Source organism: Oncorhynchus clarkii, chromosome 20 (assembly GCF_045791955.1).
Source record: "Oncorhynchus clarkii lewisi isolate Uvic-CL-2024 chromosome 20, UVic_Ocla_1.0, whole genome shotgun sequence".
Taxonomy (NCBI): domain Eukaryota; kingdom Metazoa; phylum Chordata; class Actinopteri; order Salmoniformes; family Salmonidae; genus Oncorhynchus; species Oncorhynchus clarkii.
The window spans coordinates 29,861,230-29,881,311 of record NC_092166.1 but is presented as its reverse complement, the minus strand read 5'-3'; the positions used below and the strand labels follow the sequence as shown (position 1 = coordinate 29,881,311).

At 46.5% G+C, this 20,082-nt stretch overlaps 1 protein-coding gene across 1 annotated transcript in view; it reads right to left on the bottom strand.

The window, feature by feature from the left end:
• The window catches only part of LOC139376175 (obscurin, cytoskeletal calmodulin and titin-interacting RhoGEF b), a 100,786-nt gene that overhangs the window by 46,285 nt on the left and 34,419 nt on the right, over positions 1-20,082 (bottom strand). Inside the window, exons 25-41 of the mRNA XM_071118448.1 lie at positions 19,379-19,540; positions 19,138-19,242; positions 18,055-18,321; positions 17,525-17,794; positions 17,077-17,343; positions 16,709-16,975; positions 16,325-16,591; positions 15,945-16,214; positions 15,453-15,722; positions 14,987-15,253; positions 10,169-10,435; positions 9,739-10,005; positions 6,849-7,115; positions 6,039-6,305; positions 4,431-4,697; positions 3,621-3,887; positions 720-986 (exon numbers count right to left, since the gene is read on the bottom strand). Of these exons, the coding sequence (XP_070974549.1) occupies positions 720-986; positions 3,621-3,887; positions 4,431-4,697; positions 6,039-6,305; positions 6,849-7,115; positions 9,739-10,005; positions 10,169-10,435; positions 14,987-15,253; positions 15,453-15,722; positions 15,945-16,214; positions 16,325-16,591; positions 16,709-16,975; positions 17,077-17,343; positions 17,525-17,794; positions 18,055-18,321; positions 19,138-19,242; positions 19,379-19,540 (4,281 nt within the window). The remainder of the gene's footprint in view (positions 1-719; positions 987-3,620; positions 3,888-4,430; positions 4,698-6,038; positions 6,306-6,848; positions 7,116-9,738; positions 10,006-10,168; positions 10,436-14,986; positions 15,254-15,452; positions 15,723-15,944; positions 16,215-16,324; positions 16,592-16,708; positions 16,976-17,076; positions 17,344-17,524; positions 17,795-18,054; positions 18,322-19,137; positions 19,243-19,378; positions 19,541-20,082) is intronic.

Sequence of the window (20,082 nt, the reverse complement as noted above, 5' to 3'; positions counted from 1 at the left end):
GAAACTTGCAGCATAGTGACATATGCACTCACTGTAAAAGGACGTCGAAGACTATCAACATCATCATCAGGACCAAGCAGCAAGACAAACTGCACATATTGCAAGTGAAAGCAGACAACCAAACCGTTTTCCATGTCCACTCCCCTCCCGACCTTCTTCCTGCTTTGGGAGGCTCTTGTTTGGGAGAAACTGGGGTAGCTGGGGGCTTCACAGCTATGATAAAACATCCAACTTTGAACGGCAAAGCAAACCATATAACTGCAAGTCTACTAAGAATACAGCTGTCTTAACATTCACCCTTTAGGGCTATGATGGTGGAAAGCTTTTCGCAATTTGACGGGATTCAAGTTGACCCATATACTGTATCATCCCATATGAATTGGCCTTGAGGAAGAATACATAGAGATAACAGTGCTTGTACTCATCAAAGTAGCTTGCTCATTAAATGAACAGCAAGTAATGTCATCGGAGTTCAAATATGGAGCATTTTCCTGAATATTTGTCCTTATTTTTGTAAAATGTTATTTACTTCACCATTCCTCCATTTCAGAACACATATAAAATGACAGAAACAAACAGAAACGATTAATGAATTTGAAGACAACATTCAGTACAGTACAACAAAGTTTACACCTGTGAACATAAGAACATTTTTGTGATATTCAATTAAAACTTATGAAGTGACAAAGGCACTTCTGAATATATACATTTTCTCTTACCCTTAATTTTGAGACTGGCTGTAGTCTTCTGGTCTCCACACACACAGCTGTAGTCTCCACTGTCCTCTGGTAGTGCTTTGCTGATCAGGAGTTCACTCACAGATTCTTTCTGCTTCAGCTGGTACTTTTCTCCAGACTTCAGCACCTGTGTTCCCTTCCTCCATTCCACAGGGACTCCAGGTTTAGAGAGCTCACAGTGCAGGGTAACATTGCCCCCCTCCTCAGCCTCCTGGCTCTCCAGTTTGTGTTTGAAGGTCACAAGTTGGGCTGTGGAACCGAACCATTAGGTGGTTAGTTTTGAATTAAATTATTTAAAAAAACGAACAACTAAAATCACCGTAGCATAGTCAATGGAACACGCACAAAGGAGCAAGGGACAAAGCAATACAAATACAAACAAATTATAGAAACAACCAATCTGTAACACCACGACTCAAACCAATATAGACAAAAACACACAGACAACACTGAAACAGACTACCCACAGACACAAAGATCCAGAGATACAAACAAAAAGACAGACATGGTCACGCCCTGACCTTAGAGAGCCTTTTTATTTCTCTATTTGGTTAGGTCGGGGCGTGATTTGGGTGGGCATTCTAGTTTTTGTATTTCTTTGTTGGTCGGGTATGGTTCGAAATCAGAGGCAGCTGTCTATCGTTGTCGCTGATTGGGGATTATACTTAGGCAGCCCTTTCTCCCACCTTTGATTGTGGGATCTTGTTTTTGCATAGGTGCTGTCTAGCCCTGCAGAACTTCACGTTCGGTTTTGTATTTTGTTGTTTTGTCGGAGTTCAGTATTAAAATTCATAAACATTTTCCACGCTGCGCTTTGGTCTCATTCATCTAACGACAAACATAACAGAAGTTCCCACCACAAACTGACCAAGCAGCATGGTCAGGAGGAGAGGACACGACAGAAACCCGAGAGGCAGCCCCCCCAAAAATAATTGTGTGTGGGGGGGGCAGATGACGTGGGCGTCGGTGCTGAGGGGTGAGTCTGAGACCGAGGAGGAATTCTTGGACCGTTTGAGCGAGGAGTGGTTGGCAGTGGAGAGGGACGAAAGAGTTGGGAGGGGTTGGAGTCTGGAGCAAGACAATCACTTTGAGAAGCGTGTGTCCCTTCAGGCACCATGCTTTGCGGTTACACATACTGTGTCTCCGGTACACATCCACAGCCCGGTGCGCTCTGGGCCAGCTCCCCGCATTTGCCGTGCTAGAGTGGGCATTCAGCCAGGATGGGTTGTGTCGGCTCAGCGCTCCTGGTCTCCAGAACGCCTCCTCGGTCCAGGATATCCTGCGCCGGCTCTACGCACTGTGCCGCCAATGCGCCTTCACAGCCCAGTGCGTCCTGTGCCAGCTCCCCGCACTTGCCAGGCTAAAGTGAGCCTCCAGCCAGGACAGGTTATGCCAGCTCTGCGCTCCAGACCTTCAGTGCTCCTCCACGGTTCAGTATATCCTGTGCCAGCTCCATGCACCCGGCCTCCAGTGCATGTCTCAAGCCTAGTACGTCCTGTGCCTGCTCCACGCACAAAGCCTCCAATGATGATCCATGGCACGAAGCCTCCAGTGATGATCCATGGCCCGAAGCCTCCAGTGATGATCCATGGCTCGAAGCCTCCAGTGATGATCCATGGCTCGAAGCCTCCAGCGATGATCCATGGCTCGAAGCCTCCAGCGGTGATCCATGGCTCGAAGCCTCCAGCGGTGATCCATGGCCCGAAGCCTCCAGTGATGATCCATGACATGGAGCCTCCAGTGATGATCCATGGCCCAGAGCCTCCAGTGATGATCCATGGCCCGGAGCCTTCAGTGATGATCCATGGCCCGGAGCCTGTAGTGATGATCCATGGCCCGAAGCCACAAGTTATGATCCATGGCACAAAGCCTGCAGTGATGATCCATGGAGAGGAGCCTGCAGTGATAATCCTTGGCAAGGAGCCTCCAGCGACGGTCTCCAGTCCGGAGCCTCCAGCGACGGTCCCCAGTCCGGAGCCTCCAGTGACGGTCCCCAGTCCGGAGCCTCCAGCGACGGTCCACAGTCCGGAGCCTCCAGCGACGGTCCACAGTCCGGAGCCTCCAGCGACGGTCCACAGTCCGGAGTCCACGACAACGATCCACGGCCCAGAGTCCACGACGATCCACGGTCCGGTTCCTCCGGCGACGATCCACAGTCCGGTTCCTCCGGCGACGATCCACGGTCCGGTTCCACGGAAGCAGAGGAATCAGCGAGCGGAGCGGGGTCTACGTCCCGAGCCGCCACCGAGGCTAGATGCCCAACCGGGCTTCCCCATGGAGTCAGGTTTTGCGGCCGGAGTCCGCACCTTTGGGGGGAGGTACTGTCACGCCCTGACCTTAGAGAGCCTTTTTATTTCTCTATTTGGTTAGGTCGGGGCGTGATTTGGGTGGGCATTCAATTTTTTCTATTTCTTTGTTGGTCGGGTATGGTTCGAAATCAGAGGCAGCTGTCTATCGTTGTCTCTGATTGGGGATCATACTTAGGCAGCCCTTTTTCCCACCTTTGATTGTGGGATCTTGTTTTTGCATAGTTGCTGTCTAGCCCTGCAGAACTTTACGTTCAGTTTTGTATTTTGTTGTTTTGTCGGAGTTCAGTATTAAAATTCATGAACATTTTCCACGCTGCGCTTTGGTCTCATTCATCTAACGACGAACATGAGACATAACATTTCCTAAAACATGCCAAAGTCAACCAATAAATGAACATCATAATCAACAATTGCTGGACACCCATACGTTTGAAAAAAACCATTCTGCTTGACAATACACTGAACTTCCATTTGAAACATTGCATACACTAGTAACAGGGCATCGCAGGGATGAAAGCACAACAGGTTTGCATATACAGTATGATAAATAGTTAATAACATGTCTTCCTCCTACCCTTAATCTTGAGACTGGCTGTAGTCTTCTGGTCTCCACACACACAGCTGTAGTCTCCACTGTCCTCTGGTACTACTTTGCTGATCAGGAGTTCACTCACAGATTCTTTCTGCTTCAGCTGGTACTTTTCTCCAGACTTCAGCACCTGTGTTCCCTTCCTCCATTCCACAGGGACTCCAGGTTTAGAGAGCTCACAGTGCAGGGTAACATTGCCCCCCTCCTCAGCCTCCTGGCTCCCTAGCTTTTGTTTGAATGTAACAGGTTGGGCTGGGGATTCAAAATAAACCATATAAAATACATTGAAAAACAATATGCCTAACCAATGATACGAGGCAATCAGACATGAGCGCATCCTCCAAAACCATGAGAATGGCACAGTTTAAAAAACAGGTACTTGAATAATGAATCGAAACACAGAAACAGAGACAGAATGATCACTAACAAAGACTAACAACATGATCAGCACAATGAAGACACACAAGACTACAAAGACACAAAGATCAACTGAACAGAGACAGATAACACACAGAGACAGTTAAAGAAAAATGACTGGGAATACTTCTAAGCTTAAGCACTGGGTTTTCAGAACATGCAGAACTTGCTGCTGACACTGAATCATAAAACATACAAAATGAAACAAAGCCATGATGACAACTACTCAACACAATCAAAGCCGTTATACCAAACCAACTTCTTGAAAATAATCTACTGAATCACACTTGAAACTTGATAACAGCAGTGAAAAGACAGTACAGAACAACTTCAGCTGAACATACAGTAGCTATTCAATGACACCAATCTGCCTCCTACCCTTAATCTTGAGACTGGCTGTAGTCTTCTGGTCTCCACACACACAGCTGTAGTCTCCACTGTCCTCTGGTACTACTTTGCTGATCAGGAGTTCACTCACAGATTCTTTCTGCTTCAGCTGGTACTTTTCTCCAGACTTCAGCACCTGTGTTCCCTTCCTCCATTCCACAGGGACTCCAGGTTTAGAGAGCTCACAGTGCAGGGTAACATTGCCCCCCTCCTCAGCCTCCTGGCTCTCCAGTTTGTGTTTGAAGGTCACAAGTTGGGCTGTGGAACCGAACCATTAGGTGGTTAGTTTTGAATTAAACTATTAAAAAAAACGAACAACTAAAATCACCGTAGCATAGTCAATGGAACACGCACAAAGGAGCAAGGGACAAAGCAATACAAATACAAACAAATTATAGAAACAACCAATCTGTAACACCACGACTCAAACCAATATAGACAAAAACACACAGACAACACTGAAACAGGTCATGGTCACGCCCTGACCTTAGAGAGCCTTTTTATTTCTCTATTTGGTTAGGTCGGGGCGTGATTTGGGTGGGCATTCTATTTTTTGTATTTCTTTGTTGGTCGGGTATGGTTCGAAATCAGAGGCAGCTGTCTATCGTTGTCTCTGATTGGGGATCATACTTAGGCAGCCCTTTCTCCCACCTTTGATTGTGGGATCTTGTTTTTGCATAGTTGCTGTCTAGCCCTGCAGAACTTTACGTTCGGTTTTGTATTTTGTTGTTTTGTCGGAGTTCAGTATTAAAATTCATGAACATTTTCCACGCTGCGCTTTGGTCTCATTCATCTAACGACGAACATAACAGAAGTTCCCACCACAAACTGACCAAGCAGCGTGGTCAGGAGGAGAGGAAACGACAGAAACCCGAGGCAGCCCCCCCAAAAAAATGTGTGTGGGGGGGGGGCAGATGACGTCGGCGTTGGTGCTGAGGGGTGAGTCTGAGACCGAGGAGGAATTCTTGGACCGTTTGAGCGAGGAGTGGTTGGCAGTGGAGAGGGACGAAAGAGTTGGGAGGGGTTGGAGTCTGGAGCAAGACAGTCGCTTTGAGGAGCGTGTGTCCCTTCAGGCACCATGCTTTGCGGTTACACATACTGTGTCTCCGGTACACATCCACAGCCCGGTGCGCTCTGGGCCAGCTCCCCGCATTTGCCGTGCTAGAGTGGGCATTCAGCCAGGATTGGGGATCATACTTAGGCAGCCCTTTTTCCCACCTTTGATTGTGGGATCTTGTTTTGCATAGTTGCTGTCTAGCCCTGCAGAACTTTACGTTCAGTTTTGTATTTTGTTGTTTTGTCGGAGTTCAGTATTAAAATTAATGAACATTTTCCACGCTGCGCTTTGGTCTCATTCATCTAACGACGAACATGAGACATAACATTTCCTAAAACATGCCAAAGTCAACCAATAAATGAACATCATAATCAACAATTGCTGGACACCCATACGTTTGAAAAAAAACATTCTGCTTGACAATACACTGAACTTCCATTTGAAACATTGCATACATTAGTAACAGGGCATCGCAGGGATGAAAGCACAACAGGTTTGCATATACAGTATGATAAATAGTTAATAACATGTCTTCCTCCTACCCTTAATCTTGAGACTGGCTGTAGTCTTCTGGTCTCCACACACACAGCTGTAGTCTCCACTGTCCTCTGGTACTACTTTGCTGATCAGGAGTTCACTCACAGATTCTTTCTGCTTCAGCTGGTACTTTTCTCCAGACTTCAGCACCTGTGTTCCCTTCCTCCATTCCACAGGGACTCCAGGTTTAGAGAGCTCACAGTGCAGGGTAACATTGCCCCCCTCCTCAGCCTCCTGGCTCCCTAGCTTTTGTTTGAATGTAACAGGTTGGGCTGGGGATTCAAAATAAACCATATAAAATACATTGAAAAACAATATGCCTAACCAATGATACGAGGCAATCAGACATGAGTGCATCCTCCAAAACCATGAGAATGGCACAGTTTAAAAAGCAGTTACTTGAATAATGAATCGAAACACAGAAACAGAGACAGAATGATCACTAACAAAGACTAACAACATGATCAGCACAATGAAGACACACAAGACTACAAAGACACAAAGATCAACTGAACAGAGACAGATAACACACAGAGACAGTTAAAGAAAAATGACTGGGAATACTTCTAAGCTTAAGCACTGGGTTTTCAGAACATGCAGAACTTGCTGCTGACACTGAATCATAAAACATACAAAATGAAACAAAGCCATGATGACAACTACTCAACACAATCAAAGCCGTTATACCAAACCAACTTCTTGAAAATAATCTACTGAATCACACTTGAAACTTGATAACAGCAGTGAAAAGACAGTACAGATCATCTTCAGCTGAACATACAGTAGCTATTCAATGACACCAATCTGCCTCCTACCCTTAATCTTGAGACTGGCTGTAGTCTTCTGGTCTCCACACACACAGCTGTAGTCTCCACTGTCCTCTGGTACTACTTTGCTGATCAGGAGTTCACTCACAGATTCTTTCTGCTTCAGCTGGTACTTTTCTCCAGACTTCAGCACCTGTGTTCCCTTCCTCCATTCCACAGGGACTCCAGGTTTAGAGAGCTCACAGTGCAGGGTAACATTGCCCCCCTCCTCAGCCTCCTGGCTCTCCAGTTTGTGTTTGAAGGTCACAAGTTGGGCTGTGGAACCGAACCATTAGGTGGTTAGTTTTGAATTAAACTATTAAAAAAAACGAACAACTAAAATCACCGTAGCATAGTCAATGGAACACGCACAAAGGAGCAAGGGACAAAGCAATACAAATACAAACAAATTATAGAAACAACCAATCTGTAACACCACGACTCAAACCAATATAGACAAAAACACACAGACAACACTGAAACAGACTACCCACAGACACAAAGACCCAGAGATACAAACAAAAAGACAGACATGGTCACGCCCTGACCTTAGAGAGCCTTTTTATTTCTCTATTTGGTTAGGTCGGGGCGTGATTTGGGTGGGCATTCTATTTTTTGTATTTCTTTGTTGGTCGGGTATGGTTCGAAATCAGAGGCAGCTGTCTATCGTTGTCTCTGATTGGGGATCATACTTAGGCAGCCCTTTCTCCCACCTTTGATTGTGGGATCTTGTTTTTGCATAGTTGCTGTCTAGCCCTGCAGAACTTTACGTTCGGTTTTGTATTTTGTTGTTTTGTCGGAGTTCAGTATTAAAATTCATGAACATTTTCCACGCTGCGCTTTGGTCTCATTCATCTAACGACGAACATAACAGAAGTTCCCACCACAAACTGACCAAGCAGCGTGGTCAGGAGGAGAGGACACGACAGAAACCCGAGGCAGCCCCCCCAAAAAAATGTGTGTGGGGGGGGCAGATGACGTCGGCGTTGGTGCTGAGGGGTGAGTCTGAGACCGAGGAGGAATTCTTGGACCGTTTGAGTGAGGAGTGGTTGGCAGTGGAGAGGGACGAAAGAGTTGGGAGGGGTTGGAGTCTGGAGCAAGACAGTCGCTTTGAGGAGCGTGTGTCCCTTCAGGCACCATGCTTTGCGGTTACACATACTGTGTCTCTGGTACACATCCACAGCCCGGTGCGCTCTGGGCCAGCTCCCCGCATTTGCCGTGCTAGAGTGGGCATTCAGCCAGGATGGGTTGTGCCGGCTCAGCGCTCCTGGTCTCCAGAACGCCTCCTCGGTCCAGGATATCCTGCGCCGGCTCTACGCACTGTGTCGCTAATGCGCCTTCACAGCCCAGTGCCAGCTCCCCGCACTTGCCAGGCTAAAGTGAGCCTCCAGCCAGGACAGGTTATGCCAGCTCTGCGCTCCAGACCTTCAGTGCTCCTCCACGGTTCAGTATATCCTGTGCCAGCTCCATGCACCCGGCCTCCAGTGCATGTCTCAAGCCTAGTACGTCCTGTGCCTGCTCCACGCACGAAGACTCCAGTGATGATCCATGGCCCGAAGCCTCCAGCGATGATCCATGGCTCGAAGCCTCCAGCGATGATCCATGGCTCGAAGCCTCCAGCGATGATCCATGGCTCGAAGCCTCCAGCGATGATCCATGGCTCGAAGCCTCCAGCGATGATCCATGGCTCGAAGCCTCCAGCGATGATCCATGGCTCGAAGCCTCCAGCGATGATCCATGGCTCGAAGCCTCCAGCGATGATCCATGGCTCGAAGCCTCCAGCGATGATTCATGGCTCGAAGCCTCCAGCGATGATCCATGGCTCGAAGCCTCCAGCGATGATCCATGGCTCGAAGCCTCCAGTGATGATCCATGACATGAATCCTCCAGTGATGATCCATGGCCCGGAGCCTCCAGTGATGATCCATGGCCCGGAGCCTCCAGTGATGATCCATGGCCCGGAGCCTCCAGTGATGATCCATGGCACAAAGCCTTCTGTGATGATCCATGGAGAGGAGCCTGCAGCGACGGTCTCCAGTCCGGAGCCTCCAGCGATGGTCTCCAGTCCGGAGCCTCCAGCGACGGTCCCCAGTCCGGAGCAACCAGCGACGGTCCACAGTCCGGAGTCCACGACAACGATCCAAGGCCCAGAGTCCACGACGATCCACGGTCCGGTTCCTCCGGCGACGATCCACGGTCCGGTTCCACGGAAGCAGAGGAATCAGCGAGCGGAGCGGGGTCTACGTCCCGAGCCGCCACCGAGGCTAGATGCCCAACCGGGCGCTCCCCCATGGAGTCAGGTTTTGCGGCCGGAGTCCGCACCTTTGGGGGGGGGGTACTGTCACGCCCTGACCTTAGAGAGCATTTTTATTTCTCTATTTGGTTAGGTCGGGGCGTGATTTGGGTGGGCATTCTATTTTTTATATTTCTTTGTTGGTCGGGTATGGTTCGAAATCAGAGGCAGCTGTCTATCGTTGTCTCTGATTGGGGATCATACTTAGGCAGCCCTTTTTCCCACCTTTGATTGTGGGATCTTGTTTTGCATAGTTGCTGTCTAGCCCTGCAGAACTTTACGTTCAGTTTTGTATTTTGTTGTTTTGTCGGAGTTCAGTATTAAAATTAATGAACATTTTCCACGCTGCGCTTTGGTCTCATTCATCTAACGACGAACATGAGACATAACATTTCCTAAAACATGCCAAAGTCAACCAATAAATGAACATCATAATCAACAATTGCTGGACACCCATACGTTTGAAAAAAAACATTCTGCTTGACAATACACTGAACTTCCATTTGAAACATTGCATACACTAGTAACAGGGCATCGCAGGGATGAAAGCACAACAGGTTTGCATATACAGTATGATAAATAGTTAATAACATGTCTTCCTCCTACCCTTAATCTTGAGACTGGCTGTAGTCTTCTGGTCTCCACACACACAGCTGTAGTCTCCACTGTCCTCTGGTAGTGCTTTGCCGATCAGGAGTTCACTCACAGATTCTTTCTGCTTCAGCTGGTACTTTTCTCCAGACTTCAGCACCTGTGTTCTCTTCCTCCATTCCACAGGGACTCCAGGTTTAGAGAGCTCACAGTGCAGGGTAACACTGCCCCCCTCCTCAGCCTCCTGGCTCTCCAGCTTGTGTTTGAAGGTCACAGGTAACGCTGACAAACCATTGGATTAAATATGCAATTATACTGTATTTACGATAACATAACAAAATAATTATACCAACACATAACATTACATATATCATTTTTGACTTACTGAGCCCCTGTAAACACTAACTTCCCAACATTCCCATTGACCAAGACTATGTATCCATACCATTGACGTTTATAGTTGCTGTGGTCCTCTGGTCTCCACACTCACAGGAGTACTCCCCACTGTCCTCAACATTCAGATGCTTTATCTGAAGCTCGCAGGAGGCATCTTTTTGTTTCATCTCATATTTGTCTCCAGCTTTGAGATGCTCAGTGCCTTTCTTCCACTGAACCTTGGCCCCAGGTTTGGATAACACAGAGCAGAGAGTGACACTCTCCCCTTCCTTGGCCTGCTGGTTCTTCAGCTTTTGTTCAAAGCTGGCAGGCAAGGCTAGAAAAAGACGAACACGCCCAGATTCATTAACAAGTAGGCAAAATGTTCTCTTAAAAATCCTCAGTTGTGATGGAAGTGGAACAGAAGCAATATGGAGAAGAACAATGGGTAATGGATGATGATAGTGATCCAGATTCGTTCATGCTGTCCTTCGGAACCTAAATATGATTCCAATGATTGGGTTGGTCAATGAAACAGAAGACTTGTTAAACGAAGGTGGTAATCAAACCAGTACATGCAATAAACATGGCCTTAACAGCTGAACACAACCGCAAAACAAAATGAAATCCTTCCAAAGTACACAAAGGATCAGCAGCATACAGAGACAGGCATTTTTGGAGCTTTTGGCAGAACCTTTGCATTGAGGCACCAATCTAAAAAGGAACAATATTCAGAACAGTTTTCAGATAGGAATAATTTCTTAGTTGATGACCCCGCAGTATTTTACAGGACACAATAGAAGCATACTCATTACCTTGGATGTAAAACTGAGCCTACATGCTAACACAGCAGAGTGACTTCAAATCAAATTTGATTTGCCCCGAATACAACAGGTGTAGCCCTTCCCGTGAAATGCTTACTTACAAGCCCTTAACCAACAATGCAGTTCAAGAAATAGAGTTAATAAAATATTTATTCAATAAACTAAAGTAAAAAAAATTATAAAAAGTAACACAATAAAATAACATTAACGAGACTATATACAGGGGGTTCCGGTACCGAGTCAATGTGCAGGTGTACAGGTTAGTCAAGGTAATTTGTACATGTAGGTAGGGGTAAAGTGATAATAAGATAATAAACAGTGAGTAGCAGCAGTGTAAAAACAAAGGGGGGTGGGGGGGCATTTGATTAATTGCACGGGCATGGGGGTAAAAGGTGTTAAGGAGCCTTTTGGACCTAGACTTGGCGCTCCGGTACCACTTGCAGTGCGGTAGCAGAGAGAACAGTCTATGACTTTGGTGACTGGAGTCTTTGACAATTTTATGGGCCTTCCTCTGACACTGCCTAGTATATAGGTCCTGGATGGCAGGAAGCTTGGCCCCAGTGATGTACTGGACTGGTAGCACTACCCTCTGTAGAGCCTTACGGCAGTTGCCATACCAGGCGGTGATGCAACCGGTCAGGATGCTCTCGATGGTGCAGCTGGAAAACTTTTTGAGGATCTGGGGACCTATGCCAAATCTTTTCAGTCTCCTGAGGGGGAAAAGGTATGATCGTGCCCTCTTCACAACTTTCTTGTTGTGTTTGGACCATGATAGTATGTTGATGATGAGGATACCAATGAACTTAAAACTCTCGACCCGCTCCACTACAGCCATGTCGATGTGAATGGGAGCCTGTTCGGCCCTCCTTTTCCTGTAGTCCATGATCATCTCCGTTTTTTTCTTACCACCACACTGCCAGGTCAATTACCTTCTCCATATGAAGGTGATCAGGCCTACCACCGTTGTGTTTTCAGGAAACTTTATGATGTTGTTGGAGTTGTGCTTGGCCACTCAGTCTTGGGAGAACAGGGAGTACAGGAGGGGACTAAGCACGCACCCCTGAGGGGCCCCCTTGTTGAGGATCAGAGTGGCAGATGTTTTGCTGCCTACCCTTACCACCTGGGGCTGCCCGTCAGGAAGTCCAGGATCCAGTTGCAGAGGGAGGTGTTTAGTCCCAGGGCCCTTAGCTTAGTGATGAGCTTTGAGGGCACTATGGTGTTGAATGCTGAGCTGTAGTCAATTAACAGCATTCTCACATAGGTGTTCCTTTTGTCCAGGTGAGAAAGGGCAGTGTGGAGTGCGATTGAGATTGAGTAATCTGTGGATCTGTTTGGGCGGTATTCAAATTGGAGTGGGCCTAGGGTTTCAGGATGATGGTGTTGATTTGAGCCATGACCAGCCTTTCAAAGCACTTCATGGCAACCGACATGAGTGCTACGGGCCGGTAGTCATTTAGGCTGGTTACCTTCACTTTCTTGGGCACAGGGACTATGGTGGTCTGCTTGAAACACGTAGGTATTACAGACTCGGTCAGGAAGAGATTGAAAATGTCAGTGAAGGCACTTGCCAATTGGTCCGCACATGCTCTGAGTACACATCCTGGTAATCTGTCTGGCCCCGCGACCTTGTGAATGTTGACCTGTTTAAAGGTCTTGCTCACATCAGCTATGAAGAGTGTGATCACACAGTTGTCTGAAACAGCTGGTGCCCTCATGCATGCTTCAGTGTTGCTTGCCTTCGAAGTGAGAATAAAAGGCATTTAGCCCATCTGGTAGGCTTGCGTCACTGGGCAGCTTTGTAGTCCGTAATAGTTTGCAAGCCCTGCCACATCCGACAAGCGTCCGAGCCGGTGTAGTATGATTCATTCTTTGTCCCGTTTTGACACTTTGCCTGTTTGATGGTTTGTTTGAGGGCATAGCGGGATTTCTTATAAGCATCCGGATTAATGTCCCGCTCGTTGAAAGCGGCAGCTCTAGCATTTAGCTCGGTAGGGATGTTGCCTGTAATCCATGGCTTTTGGTTGGGATATGTACATATGGTCACTGTGGGGACGAAGTCATCGATGTACTTACACGGAACCCAAACTGGCCGCTCGCGTGCGCCATCGTGCATAAATGTATGTTGTCCCCCCACACCAAATGCGATCACGACACGCAGGTTAAAATATCAAAACAAACTCGGAACCAATTATATTAATTTGGGGACAGGTCGAAAAGCATTAAAAATGTATTGCAATTTAGCTAGCTAGCTTGCACTTGCTAGCTAATTTGTTCTATTTAAATAGTTTGCTGTTGCTAGCTAATTTGTCCTGGGATATAAACATTGAATTGTTATTTTACCTTAAATGCACAAGGTCCTCTACTCCACCAATTAATCCACACATAAACCGGTCACCGAATGATTTCTAGTCATCTCTCATCCTTTATATTGCGGTTGGCAACTTTCATAATTTAGGTGCATTACCGCCACTGACCTCGTTCGTCTTCAGTCACCCACGTGGGTATAACCAATGAGGAGATGGCACGTGGGTACCTGCTTCTATAAACCGATGAGGAGATGGGAGAGGCAGGACTTGCAGCGCGATCTGCGTCAGAAATAGAACTGACTTACATTTTAGCCCTTGGCAAATCAGACGCGCGTTAGCGCGCGAGTAGTGTGGGTGCAATTATTGAATAATATAGATTTCTAAAAATATTGATGAAATCTGGTGAGCTAATAAACTGAACATCTAAGAATCTAAGAATCAGGGATGCCGCTGTACATAAAGTATGCATCCTTCAATAATCTAATCTTTCTCTCTTTACTCTGAGGATGATAGACCCAAAGATGAGAGAATGATGAACAAGACCAACAAAGATCATTACGGAATGGTTGACTGAGATCTGATGGTATGAATGGTGCCACAGGCATCGAGGACACCAGCCGTGGTCACTTATGATATTGCATAAATTGTGCATTTGACAATGCACACAGCAACGACAAGTCTAGATGAACGTTAAAAGATCAAGCAAGTATCATTTCAATTTCAGAGAAACTAAAGAAGAGGGAAAATGCAGTGATGCACTTCCATCTCTGGTATCTACTACAGCTATAGATCTGCTAGATAGGACGGGGGGGCATGATTGTTATGAGGGTGCCCAGCCCCCTCTAGCCTCCATATAATTTGAACCATGGCCCCGGCCATGGGAGTTACCTTTGACCATTAGCGAAGCGATCGCTCTCTTATCCCCAATCACCACATAGACGGTGCCTGAGTCCATAGGTGTCAGCTCGCTCACGGTGAGAGAGTAGAAACCCCCCTCAGATACCTGGATCTCATTGAGGGGGGTGGGCTGCAGAGGGATTTGGTCTAGATACCACTGCGCCAGATAGGGCAGGTCCCCTTGAAACACTCAACGTCCTGGGGTGGCTCCACTATGAACATGGTCTGACCTGGATGAAACAGATCTTAGACCATGACGGAAAGCAGAGACAAGGGAACATGCTGTTCTGAGCGTAATGTGTGTCCTGTCCACCAACCAGAATGGGATTAGACAGTAGGAAGGAATGATCTCCTAAATGTTAAAACATTCAGCATATAGTAAGGCAAAACAAAGGGACATGAATAATGCTCAGTCAATGCGGTTGCATCATATGAATGTTGTCTGTTCAAGAAGACGAGCAGGAGAATCAATCTTACTAGATGTTAAAATGTCAGCTCCAAGATACCAAAAACAAACTATTGCTCATATAACTCTTAGTATTATTCAAGTACCGATCAATAAAAGATGACAGTGACAACCTAATCGCTCACAAAACATTTTTGCGGAAGCATCTAAATTCTCAACATTAATTCAAAGCTCTCTGCCCTGCTATGCACTGCAGTCAACATGTCAGCAAATCTTTCATTTTCAGTGTCTGTAACTACTACATTAAAAAAAAGTTAGCAACATACAGTATGAATGTGCAAAACCATACAACAATTTCAGTCGAAGGTAATATTAATTCACTATAAACTGTTTGGTGAGCTCATAGTAATTGTAAGCACGATAAAGAAAATATCTATACTGTACAGAGGTCTTACCTTTGACTGTCACCTTCGCCATCATCGTGGCAGTGCCCACGTCACAGGTGTAAGTGCCGCTGTCTTTCTCCTCCAGCTGTTTGATAGTGAGGGTGAGGACGGTCTCCTTCTGACTCATCTCATAGCGTCCCCCGGCCTTCAGCTCCACGCCCTCCTTGGACCAGGTGGCCTTGGAGGCAGGCTGGGCCGTCTCACACTGCAGGGTCACTGAGCCCTCCTCCTCCACCTCGCTGTCCTTAAGCTCCTTGGTAAACTTGTGGACTGGCTCTGAGGAAAGGTACATTCAGGTAGGAGCACAGCAGAGAGCATTGAGGTCGGAGAGGAAACATTTTTTGTTTGTTATTTAACATTAAAAAGCAGTCACAGTTTAAAAGTGGTAGCTCGTGGTCAATGATACATGAATATCCTGTAATCAACAACCGTTAAACAATTGAAGGTGTCTGTGAAGGGAACTGGTCAGACTTACCTTTGATCTCCAGCTTGGCCTTGGTAGTGGCCCCTCCGATGACCTCACAGCTATATTCCCCAGAGTCCTGAACAGTGACACTGTGGACGGTCAACTTCATGACCCTCTCCTCTTTACTGATCTCATACTTCTCACTCTTCCTGATGTCCTTCCCATCTTTGGCCCACTGGACGGTGGCCCTGGTCTGTGTGACCTCACAGATGAACACAGCATCCTCCCCTGAGACTACACTAATGCTCTGCAGCTCCCGTGATACAGATTGAGCTTTGCCTGGAACAAGTCACAATTATGTATTTTAATTCTGAGAGTGGCTCAATTTCCTTTCAATCACATGCAACAAACAAACTCAGAAATGTGATATGTTTTCTCTCAATGGTCTACATACCCAACTTTGCGATAACCTCAGGGATCAGTTGATCAAAGTCTCAAAACCATGAACGCTAAAACCCATGCAGATTGATGTTAGAACCTCAACTGGTAAAGATGTCTGACCTTCAACAGCTAAGGTAGTCTTGGAGTTCAGGTTCTTTATGTTGAAGACCACCTCACCAGCATCGGCTGGCGTCACATCCTTGATAACCAGCATGTACTTGCGACCTGTACTGGAGACCTGGAAGCGTCCTCCGTTAGCCACGGTCTGGCCATTCAAGGTCCAGGAACACTCGTCAGTGCTTTCACGTGACAGAATACACTGAAAGCTACATGTCTCTCCCTCCATCGCCTCCACGGACTTCAACTGCTTGGTGATACCTATGCTCAGGTCTACATAAAGGGAGGAGAGGAGTTTTTCTTTCAAAGACATGATGACACAATTGCTGCCTTAGCACACTATACTAATTTGTTTGCAAGTTATGCAGCTTTGTCATACACACCTCTCACAGTGACCTTTGACTTGGAAAGCTCAGTACCCAGGTCGCAGCTGTACTCCCCTGCGTCTTCCTTGGTAACATCCTTGATGATCAGACCCAGGGACTTGCCTGTGTGCAGGACCTCAAACTTAGAGCCAGTGGTCAGGAGCGTACCATCTTTCCTCCAGGCGGGGGAGACCCTGGGCTTGGAGGCCTCACACGCCAGGGTGATCATACCTTTCACCTCTCCCACCACGTCATCCAGAGACTTGAGGAACACTGCACGCTTCTCTGGAGGAATGCAAATGGAGATCACAAGCACCAGTTAAAGATGTTTAACATATTCTTTAGTCCCACTTCTACACTACAGTATTTTCACTTGGACCAAATTAGCTCATGAGTCTTTACCTTTGACTTTTAGGGTCACAACCTCCTTGATTTCCCTGACCTTGAAGATGATGGTGCCCCCATCCTCAGGTGCCAGATTCTTGAGTGTGAGCGTGTGCACTTTGCCCACGTGTGTGATGGTGTTGACCTCGTTGGAGAAGAGTGCTTTTTCATTGAGTAGCCATTGCACCTCCTCATCAGTGTAGTTGATCTCACAAATGAACACTGCATCACTGTCCTCATCCACCTCTGTGTCCACCAGGTGTGTGGTGATCTCCACTTTCCGAACTGCAATAACCCACAGCACACATATCATTTGAACCATCAACGCTCAGCAAAGCAATCAGCATTGAAGTCAAATCAACACCAAAATCTGATACAAAACGTACCCTCTACAGTGAGAGTGGCTTTGGTCTCGGCAGCAGCCGACTGACAGCGGTACTCCCCAGTGTCTTCCCCAGTCAGCTTCTGGATGGTCAGCTGAGCCCTCACAGCGTCCTGTTTCAGGCTGTACTTGTCTGAAGCATCCAGGAGGGTTTGCCCTTTGAACCAGCTCACCTCTTTGGGTGTGGCGGAGAACTTGCAGCTCAGAGTGGCTGAGCCCTTCTCCTTGACTGTCACATCTTTAATGGGCTCTACCACCTCAAGAGGACGCTCTGTAGTTGAGAGAATAAGAAGAACAAACAGCTCTGATCATAGGCAAGTCATATAGCATGCTCCTAACCCACTTTAATCTGGTTATGATAACGTCATTTCAACCAGCTATACCCACTGAGAGCATTGGTAGTCTGACATAACCATTTGGTTCCACGCTCTGTGTATGAAGAAGCCTCTGACCTTTGACAGTAAGCTGGGCCACAGACTTGCTCTTGCCAGCCATGAACTGGACAGGTCCTGTCATGGAGGCCTTGGTCTTCTTGAAGGTGAGGCGGTGCATGGAGCCCTCCTTCTCCATCTCCACGTCAGCGCTCTCCTGCACGGCCACACCATTCAGGGTCCACTTGGGGGGCTTGACTGAGTCGATGTTGATCTCCACCTCGAAGAAGGCGGCAAAGGGCTCGGTCACTTCCACGGCACTTAGCTCCCGTACGACGCTGATGGCCTGCTCTAGAGGGACCACAGACACAGAGTGTTTAGGTCATACTTGAGGTAAAAATCACTCTTAATTGCACTCTTTAGGGATCTGTTAAGAGTGCTATTTCCATTCACTCATTGACTGGTAGTCCTGTGTCCTGAAGTGTTGATATGTGCTAAAAGAGATTCGGAAGTATATTTTGATAAAGCCACATCCTACTTTATAAAAATACACGTCATAGAAAATTCTTACATGTTTACAATAGACACGGTCCTGGATTTTCTCCTGTTACCTTCCACAAGAAGTTTACAGGATGTCTTGTCGTCGATGGCGTCACAGGTGTAAGTATCCTCATCATCCGAGCCCACGTCGTTGATGGTGAGTTTGCGGTATATACCCTCGCTGCTGATCTCGTGCTTCTTGCTGGGCTTGATCTCCTTCTTGTTCTTGTACCACTTGACCGTGGCGCTGGCCCGGGACACTTGGCATTCCAAGTACCCACGGTGTGTATACAAGGCTAACTTATCCCTGAGCTTCTTCACAAACTGGACAGGGAGCTCTACAGTAACAATAACAACCGTATCAATACAAGGAAGCCATACTTAGCAGTACCAAAGAAACATATCAAAACACTACCACACATCAAAGCAGTAAGTAGCACTAAACTAAGACAGGGAACAGAAAGTACTCAACAGGGGGTCAGTACGCCAAAGAAAACAACTCCACAGGCTCTCCCAAGGAACAGTGATTTATCGTGTGCCTTCTTCCATCAACTCCAACATCCTGAGGGGCTCAGATAACCACTGCATGGCCTTCTCATTCCTGGCCTGGTACAGAGGGATCGCCATGAACAACACGAGAGACAGTTCCCGAGGGTAGTCAGGTCACCCCAGGATCTAGGTTCTGTGGTTCAGGTTCCCCAGATGTATAGCAGCCATGCGTCAAAGAAAGACAGCACCATGGATTCCCAGGGAAACCACTACAAATCGTTAAGGATGTAGCACTCTGGCCGGGGATACAAAACACCAATAGTCCAGTCTAAAAGAGGCCAATGCAGTATCATCTCCACAGACGTTTGGCTGCTGAACCAAAATAAACCTCAGGGAAATAACTCTGAAGACACAGAGGACAGGCTGACTGGCTGAGCAATTGACTAACTGGATCAGTTGACATAATATTTTTCAGATTTGAGTTATGGATCGGGAACTGCATTCACCATTGGCATGTTTAATGAGTGCTTGTGAATTCGTTGAATTTGTTACATACCGTATGTTGTGATGTGCTAACCTGAATATGTTATTATATCCTATGTTGCTTAGCATATCATGCCATAAATACCATGCTATAGGGAAAGCATGCTGGAAATAGACTTTACCTTTCACTGTCAGTTTGGCTGTTGAAGAGGCCTTTTCAGCTGTGAATTTAATCTCAGCAATGTCTTCTGGGGTCACCGACTTAAACAGCAGCACATAGATTTTACCTTTAATTGAAAGAAGGCAACTTATAAGAACAGTACCGAATGTTAAAACACTGAAATAGTACATTTGTGTTTATCACAAATATGGACATCTAAACATGTATTTGGAAAGTATGGCAAATGTGTGTATTCTCCTCACCCTCTTGTCTCATCTTGATGTTGTCACCGACTTTGAGTTTGGTGTCGCCTTTGAACCACTGGCAGTCCACTTCATCGTGAGAGATCTCACAGAAGAACGAAGCGCTCTCCTTCTCCATCACCTCCACGTCCTCAAGCCTCTTCACTATTTGAATGTCTCGGGCTGTGGAGCGAGGAGCACAAGAGACAATAAAAAGAGACATTAGAAAGTCTTCAACGTACCTAATGCTGAATGGAGTATGGCCGTTCTTTTACATAGATTTTTAGCTATGTAGAGTGGGGTCTGAAATGATTCACACCCTTGATAAAGATGAGCAAAAATGACTGCATAAAATAAATAATTGAAATACTGTGCTATATTGGAGCCTGAAAAAAAATGGGGAAATTATATTATTTTATACTAATACAATTGCTCAGACAAAGAGATTTTGTTTAACAAGTAATATATATTTTTTGCAAAAAGTTAGAGGTCAAAATTATTGACATGTGTTTTCAATTCCTCACCTTGCAAGGATAACAGCACTGAGCCTTTTTATGAGTTGAAGAACACATTGGATTTGTATTTATTAGGGATACCCATTAGCTGCTGCCAAGGCAGCAGCTACTCTTCGTGGGGTCCAAACACATTAAGGCACTTATCACACATAAAACAAAAGATTAAATAGTACATCATATAACATTATTTCACCACTACATATCTACAAT